The 16,476-nt window shown below is 42.0% G+C and overlaps 1 protein-coding gene across 5 annotated transcripts in view; it reads left to right on the top strand.

Moving 5' to 3' along the window:
• Window positions 1-16,476, top strand: part of TANC2 (tetratricopeptide repeat, ankyrin repeat and coiled-coil containing 2) — a 460,847-nt gene that overhangs the window by 395,530 nt on the left and 48,841 nt on the right. For all 5 annotated transcript variants that reach the window (XM_033917627.1, XM_033917630.1, XM_033917629.1 and 2 more), the window contains 2 exons: window positions 4,406-4,539; window positions 5,496-5,619. In XM_033917627.1, coding sequence (XP_033773518.1) covers window positions 4,406-4,539; window positions 5,496-5,619 — 258 coding nt within the window. The remainder of the gene's footprint in view (window positions 1-4,405; window positions 4,540-5,495; window positions 5,620-16,476) is intronic.

Here is a 16,476-nt window from a genome sequence, read left to right as displayed (position 1 = left end):
CTTGAGGTATGGGGGAAGGCAAGGGGGGACGTGTGTGAGGCAGGGGGGATTGGGGAAGGAACAAGAGGGAGGGGGAGGGACGCCACCCTCCCGGGTGCTTCTCACCCTCACTAAGTCACTGCAAGCAGATATGTACTGTTTCATTCACATCTTTGGGGGAGTGGGGGGCTCATCACTTCAGTAGTCATATAGTCAGTTTGGACACCCCTTTGACACTTATTCATTGTTAAAACAGATCTAGCCCAGAACATCCAAACTGTGCTTTGGACATTTTCTAAAATGTTCGATTATTGTAGAAAATCATCCAAATCATAAGCCCCCCCCCCCCCCATCTCACCCAAGCTATGCATCCAACACTCCCCCTTCAGATTTAGATGCATTGCAGATAACCACCATAGAAATCCATCTACAAAATACATTTTGAAAATAATGAATTGGAAGGCTTGGTGAGATAAACATCCATCTGCCCCTTTATGCCACTTTTTAGTTGTTTTTCTTTTTTGAAAATGAGCCCCTTTATAACCACGGAGATCACTTTCAAATTTGCCATTAAAATATCTTTAAACATCTTCATTTATTGTCAGCGTTTATGCCAGTAAATTTTGCTAGTGTGAAATTATTTTGCCTATCACAAGCACTTGTAATATTGCAAAATTAAAGGTCATTTGCGGTTTGCATAAAATAAGGAATAACAAATAAGTTCATTCTTGCCCCAGAAACAAAAGCCAAAATTTGCATTTAAATTGACATTTCAAGCACAGGCCTGGTACGTTTGAAGTTAGCTTTTTCTTAAAATGGATTTCAAGGATTAGCAGTGATAAGAGACTGATAGTGGAGTAGCAGTGCTGAAATGGAGTTTCAGGACCAGGCTACACAGATTTTCTGCTATTAGGAAAACCTCATAGTTGGTTTGGAATACAGACTGAAGAGACCTGCCATATCCACTGTGAAATTTGTTGCCCAACCCAAACTGAAATATGTCAAGGATAAGGACAAAATGAATGCATGAAAAGCCAAAGTTAATCTATTTCTCACTCAGCCTCCCTTTAAAGCATTCCTTAAAGATCAACCATAGTACAAAAGTGCCAAACAGCCCTTATGTCTGGTTAATAAAATGGTACACTGTTTTCTGCTGTATTCATCCAAAATGTTCTCTGTAAAAGTAATGTTGGACTGGAACTAAAAACCAGCCCTGGCATTTACAACACAGTGGTTCCAATCCATTTGCAAGATGGCTGACTGGTCCATGCTGCTCATAATTGAACCAGTCCTTTTATCATTTGACAAACCAAGCTTGCACTTATTCATAGACTACCATCCTTGTACTTTAGATATATGGAAGGTGTATAGTCAGGTATCTTCTTCCTAATTCTATATGCTATGCTCAAAATTGGACACACAAATTGTAGTGTGCAATTTATTTACTTAACGAGCCAATTGGGTGCTAACATTCACTTATCAATACTAATTGGCAGTAATTGAAATTTACACATGCTTCTGTTTAGTGACTAGTCTATAAAGATGTGCATGTAAATTTTTCTGTGCAGATCCAAAAAAGGGGCATGGCCATGGGAGGGGCATGGGCAGATCAGGGGCGTTCCTAGTATTTGTGCTCACTTTTATTGAATTCGGGGGATCTGCCTCAGGGTTCAGTTAATGTAAATCTATGCACCTAAAATTGAGCGCAGATCTTGGCACTAAATATTATTCTATAAACGGGGCCAAACTTTGAGCACCATTTATAGAATGCCACATAGTGCTTTTTTTGTAGGGGGGGGCACCCAAATTTGGGCGTGATACATAGAATTTAGTCCACAGTGTTTTACACTGCATGACAGTTCTGAAGAGGAACAACAGTGGTGGTTGTAAAAAAAATTCAATGAAAAATGAGGGGGAGCACTCACAATAAGTAATGCACCTATTAAACTAACCTCAATATTAAATGGCAATAATCTTCAAATCCAGATGTTCATATAACTTCTCTCAATAAGTACTGGATTTGTAAAGTGTTAATATATTTTTTAATTCAAAAAGACGCCTCAGCCCCACCTCTCCACCACTGTAATAATTTTATACTGTGGGAAGTTTGTTGTGGCACTTCATTATTGGCTGTCAATTTGATTTTCTTTTATGTTCATTTAGTTTTTCATTTTGTGCTGTTAACAAATATATTTCTTTTGCAATAAATACGTGTAAAAAGCTGTTCAATACTTATCTCAGACCCGACATGTTTCGCACGAGAAGGTGCTTTATCAAGGGTCTCCCTGTGTGACAACAGAAAAGAAGCTATACTATACAATTGTGCTTAGCCCTTTTCTTGAAAAACTTTTAAATATACCTTCAGCATAATACTTAAAATTTATATGAAGACTTACCAAGGCTGCCGCTGTCATCCGACTCCAACTGAATTGTGAGCAAAGATGGCGGCGGCCTATTAAACTAACCGGCAGAGCTCAGAACCATAGATGGTATAGAAATCACAAACAGGGACAAGCCCTCAAATGTGTTTCCATAATGCCTATCATTGCTCCATCTTGAGTTAGTTAGAAGGTTTTTCATATAATTTCAAGATGAACTATACTGCTCAAAAGTCCATTTAAAATATGTATAAAGTAAAGAAAAAACTTTTTTTTGAAACTTTTCAACTTAACTTGAATACTAATTTGAGCGTGTCTGAAGTTGTCTCACTGCAGTGGGTTCAGACGTGTTTCGCCAGAACGGCTTCCTCAGAGAACCCATTTCCGCTGGATGGCATTCAGGAGAAAAACTTCATCCTAACAATGAAAGATAAAAGAGCCATTTTACAATATTGAAAAGCATAATATAACACAAGCTTTGGACACTGCTGGTGGATACCTTGTATGACTCTCTGTCTTCTGGTTTTGATGACGTCACCCACAGCTGTTACTCCGGGATATAAATCAATGAAGCTGTCACTCATTTGTGGAGAAACGCCCACCACTCTACCTCACGGTTCATTGGGGGCTATGCTTTGCCAGTGATATATCCATGACTGCTCCTTCTTCTATAAATGGGCTGTTAAATTGCCACCTCTTTTCAATCACGGAGCTTCTAAAACCACAAATTTAAGGTCATCCAAAGAGTGTGACTGTGCATGCCAGTGATGCAAAAGGGGGGGGGCTTCCATATCACACCTTTGGATCTTACTAAGATATTCAATAACCCGCACCCTGATAGATCTCGTTGTGTGGCCCATATAGAACAATTGACAAGGGCAGATAATCATATAAATAACTCCCAGTGCTACAATCTGTGTTATAATTGAGAGTATGGGTTTTCTGCAAACAAAAATGTATGATCTCCTGGGTTCCTATGGCATGAGTGCACATACTGCACCTACCACACCGATGGTATCCCCTAGAATTAGATTGTTGACTTAGATCAGTATTCAAAAATTGAGAAGAAGTCACTCGTTCACGCAGGTTGCATCCCCTAGAGTATGCAAACACAACGTGATTGGATTTTGTATTACCCAGTAGTGCAGGGGTGTTCAACCTTTTGGCTTCTCTGGGCCGCATTGGCCAAAAAAAATGTTTCTGGGGCCGCATAAATGCACAAACGCTGCAGCAAGACAGAGGAGGGAGCCGGCAAGATGATAAACACCCCGGGGCAGCAGAGGAAAACACTGCATCGCCCTCGACCGAGGCCGCTCAAAATACTTCACGGGGCCGCATTCAGCCCTTGGGCCGCAGGTTGGACACCCCTGCAGTAGTGTGTGTTAGGGGTGGTAAAAAACTGACATACAGAAAAGGACCTAATTTAGCTTAAACCCTACAAGGCCTCTAATGAGAGGAGAGCACTTGCTTTAGAGTACTGTATTAGGAAATAGTTTACACTGAGAAGGTTTGTTAAAATAATTTAGAGCCTTCTGACATACTCTGTTTCGCTGCTCTTACTATTCTTTTTTTATATTTTAATTTAAAATTTTTTAGACTTATTCCATTGTAAACTGTTTGGGTATCTATTTGATTAACGGTATATCAAAGAATAAAGAAACTTGGAAACTTCAAACCTGGGACTTCTAGGTAAATAAAGCCCTATTTGTTAAGGAAAGGGTAATATGTAGAAATAAAGCAAAAACAAAGGGAAAAAAATAATACCTTTTTTTATTGGACTTACCCCCTCTTTTACAAAGGTGCGCTATGCTTTTTAGCACATGCTAAACACTCACTAAACACTAACGCGTGCCTTTGTAAAAAAAAGGCCTTAATGTAGTTTATGATTAGCTTTCAGACCAGAGGAAGAAGGGGTCTACCTCAGGAGAGGGAAACTTAAACAGCACTGCATAAAACATCTTGCTTACCAAAAGTAGAGCCTTCAAGAATATATTGCACCACTGCAATACCTTTCTGAAATGCACATGTTCCATGTGTTTGTGTTCCAGCGCTGACAGCAGCAGCAGGGCGGGGCAAGCTGGAGGTTTGTCGTCTGCTTTTGGAGCAAGGTGCAGCTGTGGCTCAGCCAAACAGGCGCGGTGTGGTCCCCTTGTTCAGTGCAGTACGACAGGGACATTGGCAGGTAACAGTGTTTGACTTCCCGCTGCTTGTTTTGTAAATGTAGATTGTATTTACTTTAAAAAAATCAGAGAAAAGATTGTGTCCTGTTAAAGGGAATCAAGACCCTTCTCTTACATCGTTTCTGAAGTTAGTGCTTTACAATTCACTTTGTATAGATATAAACTGTGCAGAACTCAAGAGAATGCCCTAGTTAAAAACATACAGTGGTACCTCGGTTTACGAGTGCACCGGTTTGCGAGTGTTTTGCAAGACAAGCAAAACATTAGCAAAATCGGCGCCTCGGAAACTGAGCTTGCCTCGATTTGCGAGTGGCACCCCCCCCCACGATTCGGCACCCTCCCCCCCGCGATCCGGCACCTCCCTACTGCGATCTGAAATCCCCCAGACCCACCCGAACACACTTGTTACTTCCATCTGGCCACCGGCATGTCCTGTGCGTTTGTGCCAGTGCCCGAAGATCTGCTTCCTCTTCTTTGCTGGGCCTTGAGCATCTGTGCATGCTCAAGGCCTGCGAGTTCACGCTCTCTGGAATGAATTATGCTCGTAAACCAAGGTACCACTGTATATTTAAAAAAGATAGGTTGAGAAAAAATAGTGCAGAATATATGAGTAAGAGGATTGTAGCATGCTGACAAATTATCAGATATTAACCATCTTATTTTGCAGTTGGTTATATTTCTGTTATCTATGAGTATTATAAACATTGCAGAATATTTGGGTAGAAGAGGATCCTGTTGGCGTATGCCCTAGCCCACAAACAAGAATTTTCAGGATAAACCAGTTTTCTGGCATCAGCTATTGCCAATTAAAACATCTTTAAACAACTTTACTACAAAGGCAATATTGCTTCCTTAAGTGGATTTTATCTGAAGCTGATGATATCTGGGTGAAAAATCTGCTGTTAGACCCTAGTGCTAAAATCCAGTGGTATCTTTACTTTCTGTATTTTTTTTGCAGATTGTAGACCTGCTGCTCACACATGGCGCTGATATAAATATGGCAGACAAGCAGGGTCGGACCCCACTAATGATGGCAGCCTCGGAGGGGCATCTGGACACTGTGGAATTCTTACTAGGGCAAGGTTTGTTCCTGCATGAGGCAGCATCAGGGAATTTAAATTAACTTATGGGGTCTTTTACTAAGGCGAGTAGTATAATGGGTACACCTCATATCAAAATGATTGACAGCTGTCAAGATAAAGATAGACCAATCAGCATCCACTTCTGGGTTAAACCACTCCCACTTTCTGCCCAAACTCTGCCTACACCACACCCACTTTCACTGAGGACCCGCCCATGCCCTAAAACCTCCCATAGGAATGAATGGTGGTAGACCCGTCCATGCTCCGCCCCCTGCCTATGTCACCAGAAATGTACTTTCTGATGACGTTGCTGGAAATGGGTGTATCTGACCCCAGAAATATGCTTTCTGATGATGTCAGCGGAAATGTGTGTGAATGAAGCACCATAAAAGCGCTTTTCTGACACGTCAGCGGAACAGGGTAAATGAAGCGCCTGAAATGCGCTTTTCTGATGAAAAGGAAATGTATTTTCTGATGATGTTAGCAGAAACAGATTTAGTCAAACCCCGAAAATGATGTGGCTAGAAAAAAAATGTGGCTTTTATTTTAACAGTCTTTTAGTTAAAAGACAGAGGTTTTAAAGCCTCATTGTTAGAGCAGTGGGTGCATTGCTAAGAGAAAAGACAAGCAGTTACAGATGCTTTTATTCTTTTTTTTTTTAAAAAAAGAGGTACTTCAGAAGGGGTCCATGGCTAAACCTTGGTTAATGTTTGTGGGAGGGTCACTGCCCTGTTGTCATAGTGACAACTGATAATCTGGTTAATCATAAATACTTTTACAGCTCCTGAAAAAGGGGGGGAGGGTTAAACATGAAAAAAAACCTGTCTGAACATGTCCCTGCCTACTAGTGTTGTCATAGTGATGTATGCATTAGCTCTTTAACATGCAGAAATAAAAGTTCTCACGCTGAAAAAAAACACCCCACTGTCCCTAACTATCCATGTTAAAAGACAGAGTTTTAAGACATTTTTTTTTAATTTAGAGCGAGGTTAACAGAGCTGACTGGAACAGGGTACAGATGAAGGAATCTTTATTGATTTTTTTTTTTTAAATAAGATTTTCCATTTTAAATACAAGCATTACTTTTACACAATGCAACAGATCCAGAAATAATATTCAATAAAACTTATAAAGAAAAGTAATAATATCTTATTTAGTCCAGAAGAATAAAGATCAAGAAAAGAAATAAACTTCTAAATAGTAGTAACAGATTAATTAATTAAGGTCACGTCATTAGATTCCCGAATTACAGCCAGCTGGCAGGTCATACATCACTAGACATGGTTACCATTCTCTATTTTGTTTGGGCTCAAAGAAAAGGAAATTCTTATCTTGAAAAGATATATAACACTTTGCAGGAAATGTAACAAGAAATGTAGCCCCCAGAGCCAGGGTTCTTGTTCCTAAGGACAAGAACTCCTTCCTACGCCTCTGTGTCCTCTGAGCTTCTCTGTGTCCTCTGAGCTAAATCTGGAAAAACTCGAACATTAGAACCCAAAAACTTATCATTTATATGGCGAAAATACATATGAAGAATAAATTCCTTATCACTCTCCAAGGCTAGAGTCAACAACATGGTAGTTCTGTGGGTGACAACCTCAAGGGAGTTTTCCAGAAATGAAGACAAATTCATATCCACTACTTTATCCACTGGACTTTCTATAGGTGTGGATTCCCCTTGTGTTGTCTTTATATTCAAGTAATAAGCTCTAACAATCGGAGGTAGATTTTCTGGTGGAATGGCTAAAGTCTCATGGAAATATTTCCTAGCCATCTCAACTGGTGAAATAATAGGACACTTTGGAAAATTCAAAAATCTTAAATTATTTTTCCTCAGTTGATTTTTGAAATTTTCCATCTTGCGGGAAACATAAGACCTCTCCTTAACCAATTCCACTTGTACCTTCTTTACTTCATTAAAATTATTTTCCTGTTTCTCCAACCTTTCATTCACATTAGTAAGAAGTACCCCTTGTTATTCCACTTTGGAAAAGACAGTTCCACAATCTGTTTTAATAGTAGATAAAGTCAGTTTGAGATTGGAGTCCATGACTGATATGGCCTGCCATAGCGCCTCCATATCTATCTTGTTTGGTTTCTTCATCTCTCCAAAAGTGATAATATTCCCTCCCGAGGCACCTCTCACCTCTTCTTCCAAAATGCAGGGAGATTCTTGATAGTTCCCTTCTCCTCCTTCTACCGAAGGGCTTGGTAGGGATGTCCCTCCTATGCTGGAATCCAACTCTCCCTCTTGGGGCCGTGGGCTTCCAGGCATTCCCTGCACTTGTGCACTTCCGGGCTGGAGAGGAACCAGCCTCTGGTCGGGACTCAAAGTAGTCCGACTCTCTGCGCTGAGGTTCCCCAAAAGATCTGGGTTCCCTCCCGAAGTGATTCAGGACTCCTCACCTGTGCGAGCAAAGATGCTCGTTAATGTAGACTGTATCAGCCGTTGAGGGGGTTCAACCACCGAAGGGGCCAAGCGGAAGCTCCCTTTCTCTTCCCAGGATCAAGATGGCATCAGGAGCAGACGCCTGAGCGAGCTCTGCTGCTCATTGTACCTGCATTCGCGTTGGGTGTCTCTTCCCAGGAATCTTTATTGAAGCATATTTATTATGATCCAAAAGCAGCAGGCAGCTATGGAGGCATTAACCCTCTACTTCAAGCTGCTAAAAACAATCGGAAGAAAAGAAGTGGTTGATTGGGTTGCCAGTCAAAATGCATACAATTTACACAGACCTGCTAGAATCCATTTTAAAAGAAATAAAACAATTGTGTCAGTGGCAAAGCGACTTAGTGGACATGTCGGCCTTGGCCCGTTATAACAATGGTTACAAACATATCTTAACGGTTATAGATATCCTGTCAAAATATGCATGGGCCATGAGTTTAAAAACTGGTCACGAAGTTACCAAAGCCTTTGAAACAATATTTAATTTAGGGTGTACACCTGAAAAACTACAAATAGACATAGGTAAAGAATTTTTAAATAAGTCTCTGAAGAATTTATTAAAACAAAAAGGTGTTCGCCATTTTGTGACCCATAACGATGTTAAAGCAGCTGTAGTGGAAAGGTTTAACAGGACTTTAAAATCCAAAACGTGGTGCTATTTAATGGCTCACAACACCTTTACTTATCAAGACATGCTGCAGACTATCATGCACAGCTATAATTATAGTTTTCACAGAACAATACAGGCGAAGCCTGTAGATGTGACACCCTCAAACTCTTTGCAGATTTGGAAAACAGCCTACGGCAGTAACATCAAATGCAACCCCCTCAAGGGTCCCTTAAAGAAAGGAGACCATGTGAGGCTGTCAAAAGCTAAAGGAAAATTTGAGAAAGGTTACGAGCAAATCTGGACGGATGAGATATTTATAATAAAAGATGTTTTAAACAGGGGTCAGAGAACAACATATAAGATACAGGATTATGATAACAAAGCTATATAAGGTTCTTTTTATCCTGAAGAATTACTAAAAGTCATGCCACTACAGGACAGAATATACCATATTGAAAAGGTTCTAAAGGTAAAAGGTAAAAGAACAAAATTTATTTGTGAAGTGGAAGGGGTGGCCTTATTTAACAGTTGGGTGAAGGCATCGGAGATTCAAGACATCTGATTTTGTCTTTTGAAGCAACACCGAGAAAAGAATGAATGATTGTGGCTTTTATATCACACTGTTTCGCAATGCTTCGGCAGCTGTGTTTCCCCATAATACCAGCTCTAATTTTACCATACAAATAGGCTTTTGGACTTACAAGGGACCATGGGAAGTTGGGCTGGTGGAAATACAATATCCCCGTATTTGAGAGAATATTAAGGAAGACCTAAAGTATATTGTCACCTCTGGAGAAGGAAATGTACAACACCAACTTACAATCCAGAAAGGATATTATGCAACCATGGGGAGGTTATTGGAACGCATGAATCAAGACATTAGAAGTGCCTATGAGCCTGCAATACCACTGAGAATCATATATGACCCCAACACATGAAGAATTTGTGTAAAATCAGAAGATAAGTCTGTTATTTCTACAGAGAGTGATTTGGCAACATGTGAATATCGAGGGCGGCTTTAATACACTCTACTTGTATACAGATATTGTAGAGCACTCTACTTGTATACAGATATTGTAGAGCACAAGTTAGTAGGTGACCATTTTGTACAGCTGTTGCTTTGTGTTCCAGCTCTAGGGTCAACGGGTAAGTTTATCACCCTCACATACGATAAACCGCACTATGTCCCTGTGAACAAGCAGCACACTTGAAATAAAGATGGACCAGAACAGGAATGTCTCATTTCATTACGGGAAAGTGATCTTTAAGCTTCACCTGCGACCCCAGAAGACTTGTTTTTTAAAATGTTAGTGACTAAAGATTACGGAGACCCCCAAAACATACAAAAATTATTACACAGCACAAGCCACTTCTGGACTTTCAGGATATCATGGGGCCCTGGTCATGTACAGCGCCGGTGTGGGTGGTATATTTCATAGTCTCTTCAGAAAAGCAATACCGCTTTTGAAAAGGAGTTTTGAAATTATTAAATCACATGTGAAAGGAGTCGCAAATAAACGTAACCAAAGATGTTATGGATCACGTCGCAACAACCGTTCTAAATAAATAAAACTATTCCACAGAGCAGGTGGGGTCAGAACTGGCTGTGATTAGAAGAGCTGTTAAAAGAAAGAGGACATGGCATCAAGAGATTCTGTAAGGACCACCCAAGCCTTTTAAAAGAAAGAAACCCAAAAGTGACAAATCATAGAAGCTATCCGGTGGTTCCAAGAAGAGAAGGGCCCATTCTAGGAAACGTGATATATTCTTTAAAAAACCCATGGCTTTTGTACATCACAGCTCTGAAGAATGCGTTAAATCAGAACTAGATCTGTTTGAGCTAGACCCGACCCAAACCAGTATTGAAAAAAGCATTCATGTCAAAATATCACAATTATCAGCTTTATTGGAAACAGCACCTTTGGACTTCTACATAGCTGGTCACAGTGAAGACTACATTGATTTAAACAACAGTCTCCTGCATCTGATTTGTAAAATTGTGAAAGAAGACGGTTTAGACATTGACGCGGCCGCCAAAGTAGCCCTGGTAAAAATAAAAACATAAGAATAGCCGCTGCTGGATCAGACCAGTGGTCCATCGTGCCCAGCAGTCCGCTCACGCGGCGGCCCTCTGGTCAAAGACCAGCACCCTAACTGAGACGTTCTGGTTCAGCAGGAACTTGTCTAACTTCATCTTGAATCCCTGAAGGATGTTTTTCCCTATGACAGACTCTGGAAGAGCTTTCAAGTTTACTACCACTCTCTGGGTGAAGAAGAACTTCCTTATGTTTGTACAGAATCTATCCCCTTTCAATTTTAGAGAATACCCTCTCGTTCTCCCTACCTTGGAGAGGGTGAACAACCTGTCCTTATCTACTATTCCCTTCAGTACCTTGAATGTTTCGATCATGTCCCCTCTCAATCTCCTCTGAGGGAGAAGAGGCCCAGTTTCTCTAATCTTTCGCTGTATGGCAACTCCTCCAGCCCCTTAACCATTTTAGTCACTCTTCTCTGGACCCTTTCGAGTAGTACCATGTCCTTCTTCATGTATGGCGACCAGTGCTGGATGCAGTACTCCAGGTGCGGGCGCACCATGGTCCAGTACAGTGACATGATAACCTTCTCCGTTCTGTTCGTGATCCCCTTCTTAATCATTCCTAGCATTCTGTTCGCCCTTTTCACTGCCACCGCACATTGCGCAGATGGCTTCATCGACTTGTCGATCAGAACTCCCAAGTCTCTTTCCTGGGAGGTCTCTCCAAGTACCGCCCCGGACATCCTGTATTCGTGCATGAGATTTTTGTTTCCGACATGCATCACTTTACACTTATCCACGTTGAACCTCATTTGCCATGTCGATGCCCATTTCTCGAGCTTGATTATGTTACGTTGCAGATCTTCGTAATCCCCCTGTGTCTTCACTACTATGAATAACTTCGTATCGTCAGCACATTTAATCACCTCACTCGTCGTACCTATGTCCAGATCGTTTATAAAGATGTTGAAGAGCACGGGTCCGAGCACTGAGCCCTGCGGCACCCCACTGGTAACTCTTTTCCAGTCCGAGTATTGTCCATTTACCCCCACTCTCTGTTCCTATGCTCCAGCCAGTTGTTTATCCACGTGATAATTTCACCCTCGATTCCATGGCTCACAATTTTCCAAAGTAATCGTTCATATGGAAGTAGAGAGTTAATGCCTCCATAGCTGCCTGCTGCTTTTGAATCATAATAAATATGCTTCAATAAAGATTCCTTCATCTGTACCCTGTTCCAGTCAGCTCTGTTAACCTTGCTCTAAATAAAAAAATATGTCAAAAAAACTCTGTCTTTTAACATGGATAGTTAGGGACAGTGGGGTGTGTTTTTTTCAGTGTGAGAACTTTTATTTCTGCTTGTTAAAGAGCTAATGCATATGTCACTATGACAACACCAGTAGGCAGAGACATGTTCAGACAGGATTTTTTTTTCCATGTTTAAGCCTTCCCTTTTTCAGGAGCTGCGAAAGTATTTATGATTAGCCAGATTATCAGTTGGCACTATGACAACAGAGCAGTGATCCTCCCACAAACATTAACCAAGGTTTAGCCATCTGAAGTGCCTCTTTAAAAAAAAGAAGAAAAAAAGCATATGTAACTGCTTATCTTTTCTCTTTTGTGTGCTGAAAAAACAAAAATTTAGCAATGCACCCATTGCTCTAACAATTAGGCTTTAAAACTTCTGTCTTTTAACTAAAAGGCTGTTAAAGAAAAGCCACATATTTTTTCTAGCCACATCATTTCCGGGGTTCAACTAAATCTGTTTCCATTAACATCATCAGAAAATGCATTTCCGTCTCATCAGAAAAGCGCATTTCCAGCGCTTCATTTACCCTGTTTCCGCCAATATCATCAGAATGCATTTCCGGAATGTCAGTCACACCCATTTCCGCTGATGTCAGACACACCCATTTCTGGCGACATCATCAGAAAGTGCATTTCTGGTGATATTGGCGGTGCTACCACCATTCATTCCTATGGGAGGGGTGGGGCCTGGGTAGGAGGGGGTGGGGCTTGGGTGAGAGTGGCGGGGTTTCAGCAGAGAGTGGGTGAAGTTTAAACCAGAAGTGAACGCTAATTGGTCAATCTTATCTTGACAGCTGTCGATCATTTTGACATGAGGTATACCCATTATACTACTAAGGCGCACTGGCCAATTTAGTGCATGCTAAGGGGCAAATTATATAAGAAGTGCCCAAAAGTTAGGTGCTGATATAGGCACTGTTCAGCTCATTTCAAATACAGTTGGCTGCTGTTTAGTGAATTGCGCTGAGCAGCATCTATTTGGCACCTATTTTGGAGGCGCCCAATAAATAGGCCAACTCTAGGCACAACTAAAAGGCGGTGCTTAAGAGCAGCGATTCTGTAGCAAGGCACCTAATACGTAGCCACGCACACGCCTCACATGCATAGCGCCTATTTTTTTGATGGCCGCCTAAATTTTTAGAAGCACCTTGTTTCAGAATCACTCTTTCTTGATAGGTGCCTATTTCAATTATTGCTGATTAAAAAGCTTAATTGGGCATGTTGTTCAATTTATATAGGCGCCTCCAAAATTAGGCGATGGTTATGGAATTTGGGCCTTAAATGCTAACGCGCCCATTATATTCTATGGGCGTGTTCTAAATCAGCTAATGCGCCTTAGTAAAAGACCCCCTTAGAGATTGATCTTCAAAGCAATTAAACCGTCAAGAGAGGTGTCTAATAGTTTCCAAAGTAGGACTGCAGATCTTGGCACTAAAAAGAAGGCGACAACCAGAGACACCACCATTCTCATTCTCCTCCTTTTATCCGCTGCACTCAGCACTGGTGGCAGCTGGTGAGAGGGATCGAGGACTGAGAAGGAAGATTGGTTGGAAAAGAAAGTGGAAGGGCTGACTTAAAAGGAGGATGAGTGAGGGAAGAATTGTTTCCTAAGAGGGTGAATGTAAGTGAGGGAGGGAAGGAGATTGTGCTGTTTGTGTAAGAAGGCACTCAAGGTCAGAATTAAAAAAAGACCAAAGCTGTGAGCAGAAAGGGAAAGGGAAAGGATTCTTTCTTCCACTGATCTTGTCTCCCTTACCTTCCTACCCCATGACCCTGATCCTGGATTTTCTTTGTTATTTCTTCCCTTTCATCTCCAAATCGTGAAACACCATACCGTCAGTCACCTCTCCCTTCCCTGGTTCTCTCTTCTTCCCGCATCCTCATGATCCTCTATCCTTCCTTTCCACCCCCTTTCCCAAGATTCCCACCCATACCAATATCTGAAATTCCTTTTCAGTATAAAAAAACCAAAATAAATAATACATTTAAGCAAGGCCCAAGTTATACAATTTTGGCAGTTAGAGTATATATTTATAAACTGCTTTATTTTTTAAGGCAAAATAATATGTTACTAAACTGCAAAAAGATTCAAATGGATATTTTTATGTCGTCTCATTTCAGAAATTTTGCCACAGAATCTATTCTTGGGCTGCCATAGGAAACAGAATTATTTTTTTGCAAAATCAGAAGAATAAATTTAGAAAGATAAATTTTAAAAGTGTTATCATTGCTACTATGTGGGTTTCTGTCAGGAACTTATGACCAGGATTGGCCAGGGTTAGAAACAGGATACTATTGGTATGACCCAATGTGGCTATTTTTATATGTTCTAAGTAACATAATGTTTTTGCTAACAATTACAAAATGCCAGTGCTGATTCTGTTGTGAAAATTTCAAGGAGGCTTAAACACCAGGTTTCTGAATGGACCTATGTGCCCAGCACTGTGGAATATGAATCTAAGCAGTTGTATGCACAACAGGTACCTGGAAACTCGACCAGCTTTGGCATACTCAGTTTAACCAACTGAATGTGGGGGCATGCATTTACTTAGTAATATAAGAACATAAGAATAGCTTTACTGGGTCAAACCAAAGGTCCATCAAGCCCAATAGCCTGTTCTCACAGTGGCCAATCCAGGTCACTAGTACTTGGCCAAAACTCAAGGAGTAGCAACATTCCAACATCTCAAAGAATAGCAAGATTCTGGAACCCCAATGAGAGCAACATTCCAGAGCTAAGATTGTGATGTCATAATGCCTCAGAGCCAACCTCATCAGTGATGTTACAATGGCTTAATTGTTCTATACTTGGCTCACGTAAGAACATAATAGCAGCCTTACTGGGTCAGACCAATGGTCATTCAAATTCAGTAGCCCGTTCTCATGGTGGCCAATCCAGGTCACTAGTACCTGGCCAAAACCCAAGGAGTTAGCAATATTCCATGCTACCGATCCAGGGCAAGCAGTGGCTTCCCCCATGTCTTTCTCAATAACAGACTATGGACTTTTCATCCAGGAAATTGTCCAAACCTTTCTTAAAACCAGCTTTACTATCCGCTCTTACCACAACCTTTGGCAATGCATTCCAGAGCTTAACTATTCGAGTGAAAATGTTTTTTTTCCTATTGGTTTTAAAAGTATTTCCCTATAACTTCATCGAGTGTCCCCTAGTTTGTCATGAATTGGTAGGATACCTAGGTGACAAGAGTATGAATTCAAGTTTTTCTTTACTCCGTTTACATTCCCAATATCTTACATGGGTAATCTGCTTCACTAAAAGTGAGTAGAGTAGCACAGCATGTCCATCTGGGGCTTAGTGACTGGTGGAAGTGAAGCCACATTGATAGGTGGTGTGTTTGTGAGTTTGGGGATATGTTTTTGGGTGTGTGTGGAAAGGGGATGAGCAGTTGGGGGATATGCTTTTGGTTTGAGTTAATGGTTTGGGGGATACTGTATGGGAAGATCCACACTCCAGTCTTCCTGATCTCTCTTTCCCAGCACAAGGGTGCATCTCCTTCCCTTCTTCCTCCCCGGCACTCACTGTTGTGAAGGTCCTTTCTCTATTGGTGGGCCTGGCCCTCCTGTTACCCACATGAGTTGGTTCTTATGGTGCTTCGGTAACTGTCCCCCTTCCTCCACCATTTGCATTGCTGCATATGGCAACAGAGTCAACAAACAGCAGCTGAGCAAATCAACTGGCTAACCCACCTCAAACTCCGGAGGATTTGGCGGGATATAAGATCACATATAATCTATAATAATAAAACCCTAGAGTGCGCATACACTCTTAAAAATTCGTGATTCCTGGCGCCGTGAGGTGTGCTTCTGTGGCAGTATTCTATTTGACACCTCACGGCGCGTGCAGGGGCTGGAGGCGCGCGACTGTGCTCTCTCACTGCCCTCGTCCTCGGCGCGTCACCGTCCGCCCTCACTCGCCACAGCCTCTCACTTGCCGCCTGCCCTTACTAGCGCGACTGTGCTCTCTCCCTGCCCGCAACCTCGCCGCATCACCTCCCGCCCTCACTCGCCGCCGCCTCCGCTGATCCTCCTCTTCAGAGCAGCCTGCGATCGTGGCCGGCTTTAAAGAACCTCGCAGGCCGCTCTCCAACCTCAGTAGCACGCTCCCTCTGACGCACGGGATTGCATCAGAGGGAACGTGCTACCGAGTTGGAAAGCGGCCTGCTAGGTTCGCTAAAGCCGGCCACCACGATCGCAGGCTGCTTTGAAGAGGAGCAGGCCAGAAGACACCGGGAGAGAGGGAGGGTAAGAAGGGGATCAATACTAGGAGCCAGGGGGAGAGGGAAAGGGAAAGGGGGCTGCTTGTGGGGGAGGGGTGCGCTGGGGGGAGACAGAAGGGGCCATGGAGAGGGAAAGGGGGCTGCTTTGGGGGGAGAGGTGTGCTGGGGACAGACAGCTTTGCTCTGGGGGGAAGACAGAAGGGGCCATGGAGAGACA

The sequence above is a fragment of the Geotrypetes seraphini genome, chromosome 13 (genome assembly GCF_902459505.1).
Source record: "Geotrypetes seraphini chromosome 13, aGeoSer1.1, whole genome shotgun sequence".
Taxonomy (NCBI): Eukaryota; Metazoa; Chordata; class Amphibia; order Gymnophiona; family Dermophiidae; genus Geotrypetes; species Geotrypetes seraphini.
The sequence above is the reverse complement of the archived record's forward strand: the minus strand, read 5'-3'. Positions and strand labels throughout refer to the sequence as shown.